Source organism: Trichomycterus rosablanca, chromosome 18 (genome assembly GCF_030014385.1).
Source record: "Trichomycterus rosablanca isolate fTriRos1 chromosome 18, fTriRos1.hap1, whole genome shotgun sequence".
Taxonomy (NCBI): domain Eukaryota; kingdom Metazoa; phylum Chordata; class Actinopteri; order Siluriformes; family Trichomycteridae; genus Trichomycterus; species Trichomycterus rosablanca.
Window position 1 is genome coordinate 8825846 of NC_086005.1, and position 7842 is coordinate 8833687.

At 33.9% G+C, this 7842-nt stretch overlaps 1 protein-coding gene and 1 long non-coding RNA gene across 3 annotated transcripts; one reads left to right on the forward strand and one right to left on the reverse strand.

Annotated features, from left to right (window-relative positions):
* Window positions 1-529: 529 nt before the first annotated feature.
* LOC134332117 (uncharacterized) lies at window positions 530-1854 on the reverse strand. Its single transcript, XR_010015214.1, has 2 exons — window positions 1772-1854; window positions 530-709 (listed from the first exon to the last, which is right to left on the reverse strand). It is a non-coding gene; the product is annotated as an uncharacterized LOC134332117 (long non-coding RNA).
* A 1024-nt stretch (window positions 1855-2878) lies between these two features.
* Window positions 2879-6077, forward strand: cbln17 (cerebellin 17). Of its 2 annotated transcripts, XM_063014181.1 has the most exons (4): window positions 2879-3123; window positions 4119-4181; window positions 4636-4764; window positions 5555-6077. In XM_063014181.1, exons 1-4 carry the CDS (start codon window positions 2901-2903, stop codon window positions 5827-5829), a joined length of 690 nt encoding a protein of 229 aa, XP_062870251.1. In that variant the 5' UTR covers window positions 2879-2900; the 3' UTR covers window positions 5830-6077. The 2 variants fall into 2 exon arrangements, with proteins under 2 accessions (XP_062870251.1, XP_062870252.1); XM_063014182.1 differs by lacking the exon at window positions 4119-4181.
* Window positions 6078-7842: the final 1765 nt, after the last annotated feature.

The following is a 7842-nucleotide window of genomic DNA, read 5'->3' on the forward strand; positions in this document are numbered from 1 at the left end:
TTATATAAAGCTGGATTCAGCTGCAGAGCATTAGCGCCGATGAAAACCTGAGGGCCTGGGATCTGTAGTTTGTCTGTTGGTATGTGCTTCCCCCTGCTGGTTGTAGAGGGTGTCACAGATTGACTCGTTACATTTAAGCACATCTACTAACGTCTCAACAAATATTTTACACAAATATATATATATATATAAATAAAAAGACATAAATAAGTGCTAGGTGCTATATCTAACTACAATCTCTACAGCTCTACAGTGTGTAAACAATTGGAAGTTCCATAAAGAGCGAACACATATACTACTACACTCTTAAAAGTCATGTGTTAAAAACGACACACTGTGTGGAATTTCAACACATGTACGGAGTGTGCTCAGGGACGACACATACTGTGTTGATTTAAACACAGTAAATGTGTCATCCTGTTTTTGCACACCCACCGTGTTAGGGTACTTAACACACACAATGTGTTGTTCTCACACAATGTGTGTTGATTATGTGTAATCAAGAAAATGGGTAAAATAAAGACGAATACACATGTAGCCATTTTATTTTACTGTATAATATTACAAATGTTTAAATAACATTCTTTTTTTGTGACAATACATTAAAACAAGATTACAAACAGTTTAACAGTAAATGTATCTTCCTTGAACTTTCTTTTCCATTCTTAAAGATGGTTGCAAAAACTCGTAAAACGTCTGTTCCTCTGTCCTAAAAGAAAGACAAAAAAAATCATTACAAGGTACTGTGTAATCACATTACAAAATATTAACTGAGACGTTTACAACATTTAATATTTTGAATAACATTCTGATTAGTCAACCAACCAAATGAGTAATCAGCTAACAACTAATATTCCTCCAAATTTGTCATCAGATGTCTCTGATTATTCACATAGGCTGTTTAACAAATTATTAAACAAGTCACCTGAAAACTACAGTTACAGAATACAAGCTAAAATGTTTACTTTACCAGAATAAAGTAAATCGGATGATGAATTTTGGAAGAGTTGTGCTTTACCCTAAATACGTATATCCACCACTACTACTTTAATGCTAATAACAATAAGCAATGTTTCTAACGATTCGATTTAAAAAACCGATTCTTCCGAACCGATTCTGCACTTCGAAACCAACTGCATTAGGACCACTAATGAATCAATCGATTCAGTTTTTCGATTCGTTTAAACGGATGATTTAAAAGAACCGATTCGGTAAAACGAACTGAGCTAAACTAAGCTAAAACACATGTTAAAATGATTAAAATGCGCTTCTCATAATGAGATTTAACTTACATAATGTTACTCAATCACTGTAATCACACAGTCCCAATAGGTCAGTTAAGTAAGTTACCTTGAGAAAACTGAAAACACAGAGGGTTGCTATGGTAACCTTATCCACAATCATTCTGTTGTGGCGCCATTTTGACCAAACTAAAAGTCCAATTTACGGTTAGCCAGTTAGCTAACGATAAATAATACCAATAAAAAGAAAGACTAGTCAGGTTTAACAGAACATTTATTACTGAATAGTAACAGAAAAGCAAACTTAGGTTTATATTAATGTAATTCAGTGCCTCATTTCTTACTTAACTAAGTCAATTGTGAGTCTATTGTAAGTTAAAACAGGTCACAAGGTTAAAACCTACTTTTTATAGCTTTGCTTGACTTCATAAAACACACAACAAAACACTGATAAACATGAACTAAATAAAGATTAATAAAACATACTCAATACTAGACTATTTTGAAACCCCACTGCTTTTGCAACTTACCAATAAGGATGAGTCCTGCTCCTTTCCTTGCTTGGTCCAAAAAGAGGGAATCAAACGTGAAACACAGATATACTTGATAGGAGAAATGTGATTGGTTAACGCATATTTTTTTATTTATTAATTTATTTTTAATCTTCCATGGGAAATAATCTATGTTTCTAGTCAGAAATGCCATTATTTTATCCAACAAATTTAAGTAAAATTGAATAAATATATATTTTTAAACAATGTATTTTCTCACAGTTCTACACATATATGTGTAGACTAACTATTAGAGTTACTTTACACGTGTCTGTGTAAGAAGTGGCCAGAAATGACACAAAACATGTTACAGACCACAGGACACAGTAGTTGTGTAGAAAAAATGACACATTACTTTTTAGAGTGTACTTCTACTACTAATACTACTACTAACACTACTACTACTTTTACTACTACTAATAATAAGCAACGTCAGATGCCAAGATCATTTTTACAAACAGCTGTGTTTTACAAACAGTGGTCTTTTGCCAAGGTCAGAAATAAAACCAGAGCAACTGTCACATGCAGTTAAAAAAAACATTGGTCACTGTCCACATTTAAGTTACATCTCCATGAGCTTAGAAATAAGCTGTAGTCAAATTTTAAGACAGTAATTTTAGACAGTGGGCTTATTTTCATAGCTGTCCCTAAGTATATGGCAATAGAAAGCTTGATTGACTGTCGGCAGTGCCACCTATGTTTAAGCAGTTTCTTATGACAGGTGACAGTTTTATTTATTAGGCCTTATTCTGACCTTGGCAAAAAGTACTTTTTAAATAGCAGTAGTCAAGCATAAGCAGTTATTCAGTTATGAGGAATTAAAATTTGAAATGACATTACACAACTTCCACTAAATTTATAATCTTGTTGATGTATATATACATTTAGACACAGTAGATTTGGACAATTTGGTCAAAATAATAACGATAAACTAAAATAAACTTAAAAAATGCAAACAAAATACAGGTGAATACAAACTTTTTAGTGACTTTATACCAAACATACTGGGTAGTGCTTTACCCGGACAGCCTATTGAATTCTATTAATAATTAACATGAAGGAAAAACAGAAAGTTGGACTTGTTGGACTGGTGTTTCATGTGGAAAAAATGAGAAACGTTGCTGCAGTGTTGCTTCTCTTTGCGTTTATATCCCGAGCTCAAACTCAAGATCACGATGAAGTTCAAACAGACAAAGTGACTGAAAATAAGAAATGTGATCAACCTGATGTATTGGAGAAGCTAAAAGAGCTAAGAGATGTCATGGTGGAGCAGAAAGTTCAGGTGCAAAACCTTCAAAACCAGATAGAACAACTTAATATTGAGAATAACGGTAAATATTCGACATCTGTGCTGAAAAATGTCATTTTAAAACTAAACATGACGAAGTTTGATATTTTTCAATAAGCAACGTGTCATGTTATTATACTGTGTGTGTGTGTGTGTGTGTTATTTTAGCCAAAAAATATTTAAGAATGATTTATTTGAAGTTAGCAGTACAAGTTCAATATGGCTATGCTAACTACACAAACAAGCTAGCTCATGAACTAACCCAGCATAATTTTGAGCCAAGTAGATTACAAAAGACAGGGACAAGGTGTGTGTGTGTGACTGACTGACACTGACTAGCCAAAACATACACTGTTAAAACCACTCTGACCCACCAAGACATGGACTCCACAGGACATCTGAAGGAGTCCTGTGGTATATGGTACCACGACATTACCAGCAGTTCATTTTACCTATTTACTTTGTAAGGTGGGTTGTCATACAGTACATCCAGGTGCCATCTTTTCCACAGGTAAACGATGCATACATGCATGTTTGTCCACGTTTGTCCACATGATCCTGTTTTCGCATGGGCACTTTGACTGGCTTGTGACCACCCTGTACACAGAAAGGTTTGATGCACTGTGTGTATTACAATGATTCATGCCTTCTAGCATCAGAGTGTCTTGGCCGCCCAAAAACCTGCTGCCAATTTGAGGTTTGCCCCTCTTCAAACCACTGTCTGTGGGTACTCATCATGACTGCCTGTAAGCACCACTTGTTGTTTTGGAGAGACTTCAACCCAAGTCGTTTGGCCACAACGATTCTGCCTTTATCAAAGTCACTCAGGTCTTTATTCTGATCCGATCTAATGCATTCAGCACATGAACTACAAGGGACTACCATCATTCCAACTTATAATACATGCCTTAATCTTACATGCACCATTGCTGCCAAATAAGGCAAATTTTGGGAGGTGGATGGTATGTAACATATTATTTCTGTTTATTTTTATCCACTGGTGCTTACTGACAATTTGTTTGTTTGTTCTGATTTTAGCTTTGAAAATGAGATTGATATCTTCAGAATATGCTGTTGCATCAATAAAAGAAGAAAATGCGAGTAAGGAACATGCAACTTGAGGAAAAAAAACCTCGAAGTACACACAGTGCTAGATGTACTAAGCTCATCAGGTGCAATTCTGCAACATTCTGCACATGACAAAATGTGCATGTTTGGAATAAAAGCATAAAATATTCCCATGTTGGGTGAACCACTCTTCCTCACACACTCTTCCTTTTAACTTTTTTATTAGCTAGACTGTGACAGTCTTTAAGGCTGCACTGACATGTGTCACATCCTACCAGATGGTAAAGCATTGTTTATCATTCTAGAGGATGTCTTTACTGCTCCAGAGTCCAATGATTATGGGCTTTGCACAAATACATCAATTGGAATTGCACATGGTGATCTTAGGTTGGCGTTTAGAAAAATGTGATGCGATTAGACAGTAATTTTTTAGCTCATGCATTTACAGTATGTAGTAAATAGTTCTGATCATGTTTTATGTTTGTAGGCAGACCCAAAGTGGCCTTCCAAGCTGGATCTGGATACCAAGGGGAGCATGGACCCTTTAACGCAGATGTCATTCTGGCCTTTAGCAATGTCTTAACAAATGTCGGAAATGCTTACAGTCCAAACACAGGTATGTCCTTATAAAAATAAAGAAAGCTGTACATTGTGTAACATGTAATAAACATAGTAAACATACAGCAATTTCAATGTCATTCTACTTTGTCCTATGGCCTACTAATTCATCTTGATTAATCATGATTAAATATGCCCTTGTTTGAAAGTACCCATTAAAAAGTACATGGAACAATGGTCTAAGGTCAGAAGGAAAACCCAAACTGTCACCTTATTAATGTTTCTATCAAAGAGGAACCAGAAAACAAGTTGAAGCTTCAGTGCCAGAAAATAGCATCTGCTCCAAAATTGGGATCTTAAAGTTCAACTAAACTTCAAAGCTTTTTTCTTTAGTTAAACTAAAGTCCATGACAATGCCAAGATTGCTTGACTGTGCACACCTGTCACCTCTCTTCCAGCTTAAATTTTGCCTGTTTTTTGAAGGTTCTCTTTGATCATCTGGACAAATTTCCAGTTTGCATAAAGTGACAGCTGTTTTTCCTACCTTGACAAAGAGGCCACTGTTCCATGTTCTTTTTAATGGGTGCAATCAACTAGTTGTATTTTTAAACAGTTTTAGTCAACTATAATCACTGGCAAGAAACTAGAAGGTCGTTTCACAAAGGTCATTATGGCTGTTTTTACACCAAACTATTAAGTTCCAATCATTCAGTCATGGAAAAAGGACAGATGCAGTTAAAAAATCTATTTATGTCCTTATGTCCCCCACATATTTGCTGTAAAACTGTTAAGTATTGATTTTAACAGTACCTGTGAACCTGTATAATTTTGTTCTGATCTCTCTACAGGTGTTTTCAGAGCACCAGTTCGAGGCGTCTATCACTTCTCAATGAGTGTTTTTGGATTAACTAACTGGATCGGAGTGAAGTTTTTTAAAAATGGGCAGTCAGTGTTTGCAATGTATGATGCCCCCAGAGGAACACATGAAACTGTGAGCAGATCTGTCACTATGTCACTGAATTCGGGTGATGAAGTTTATTCAAAGCTTTCAGCTAAGAATCAGATTTATGATGATGGAAACATGTACAACTCATTCAGTGGCTTTCTGCTTTTCCAAATATAAAGTCTGAAACTGACCATGGCGAACAATGTTGTATCAGTCAGTGGCTGGTGGTCAGAACTGAGGCCCATAAGTCTGTTAAAAGAGCCAGTAACATTACACCATTTTGTTCTTTAAATATTAGATGGAAGGTAACAAATGGTAAAAAATCATTCATCATTATTCATTTTATTTACAGTATGCAGGTTTTTGCTGCATTTTTACTGTATTTCAAAGTTTCTAATGATCACAATTAAACCACTGTTTCTTGACTTGTTTGTGTAAAATCCTTTTTTACAGTTAACAGACATTGGTACATTTAATCAGAAGATATAATATTTGGATAGTGAAATATGAAATTATCTACTGTGTCTTACATAATCTCAATCTTTCCTCACATTCAACATTTCATCTTAACCCCAACTTCACATATGTGTTATAGAATGTACTATTTTTAAACATTACAATAGGTAGGTATTACATTTCTTGTTGATTTAGTTTTGCAGATGTATTTTTTTTATTAATAATCAATTAATTAAAAGCTTGGAAGCTGGACGTTTATTAATCAGTTTAATAAAAGTCTTGGAAGAAGACCTTAATTCAGATGAGTTGTGTTTTGACACTTATAGAGGAACGGGTTCTCCATGACGAGTGAGAAACAAAACAGAATTCCTATTTGATTTATACTAGCACAGGTAAACTAACTTCTGTTTGTACAGAAGGCAGTTTTATTATTTTAAATCGTGTTTAATTTTTCGAAGTCTATTCATAAACATTCCGTCTGTTCCACCACTAGAGGTCAGTAATACACCACAAGACACCATTTAGTTCAGCATGAGGAGGGAAGGGACTGGCTAGAGGCATCTATAAAAATAAATAAATAAAAATAAAAAATAAAAACAAGCAAATTAATAATAATGATGCCATGATTGTAATTATTTAATGTAATTAAAAAATAACAGGTATCAAAAATATCCAGTTGTGGTGAGACTATTCATTACTATTCATTTATTTATTTTCAATTACACTTAAAAATAAATAAATGAAAAAATAAAAATAATGTATTATACATCTTTAATGCAGATATAATTGTAAAAATTGAAGTTGTCATGAAACTATTAAATAGCATGTAAAAATGTGTTATTGAATAAACTTGTTATATATTACTATGATATTGGACATATAATTTAGCCTTTTTTTTCAAGAAAGGTTTTCCTTTTGTATTGTACACCTTTTGGTAAAAACCAGGAAAAAGCAAGGGAAATTCAGAATTATTTAATTTTAATATATGTTATATTATCTTAAATACTATGTAACAATTATATTCCACATGAAAAAAGTTATATAAAATATTATAATAAAGTAAAAAAAACCATTTAAATAAATACATAATTTGCAAATATAGCATATATATTTTATATGTTATGTTTTGTTTAAATCAAAATAAAATAATAATTATACAATTTAATAATAAAATAAAATATAATTATAAAAACACAAAATTTAATAAAATATAATATAATAAACAAATAATTAAAACAATATTTTATTAAACATTTTTTTCTATATTGTTTATGTTTAATATGTTTTAATGAAGTTATATGTAATAAAAAATAATGTAATGATTGTGTAGTTGCACAATTTAAACACCAGATGTGCGCAAGTGAGCAACACTAAACTCCGCCTCTAATCCCTCCCATTTCCCATGGTAAAGTCCTCCCCTAATTTTCCCCATTTCCTGGGCCCCACCCGACCATCTGGCACTGAGGAGATATTTTCCATCTGCTCAGCAACTTCCTGCTTTATTTAAACAAAACAGGGTGAAAGAATCTATTGTGTCAGTGCACCCCCCCCCCCCCCCCCCCCCCCCCCCCCCCCCCCATCCTGCCATTTCACCATCCACCCTCCCAAATCCTCCTCCCTCCCTCCTCTCTGCTTCATTGTGGTAAACATGAGGTTCTTTTCAGCATGGAGCACATGGTGTTAGTTCTTCATGCTGAGGCTTTTGTTAGGGATTTTAAACTTTAAAAAGACGTG

Excerpts from the sequence above, each read along its gene's own strand:
- cbln17 (XM_063014181.1), top strand. The coding sequence starts at position 2,901 with ATGAGAAACGTTGCTGCAGTGTTGCTTCTCTTTGCGTTTATATCCCGA. Across the intron at positions 3,124-4,118 it reads ACTTAATATTGAGAATAACG|CTTTGAAAATGAGATTGATA; the intron begins GTAAATATTCGA and ends TTCTGATTTTAG. Across the intron at positions 4,182-4,635 it reads AATAAAAGAAGAAAATGCGA|GCAGACCCAAAGTGGCCTTC; the intron begins GTAAGGAACATG and ends TTATGTTTGTAG.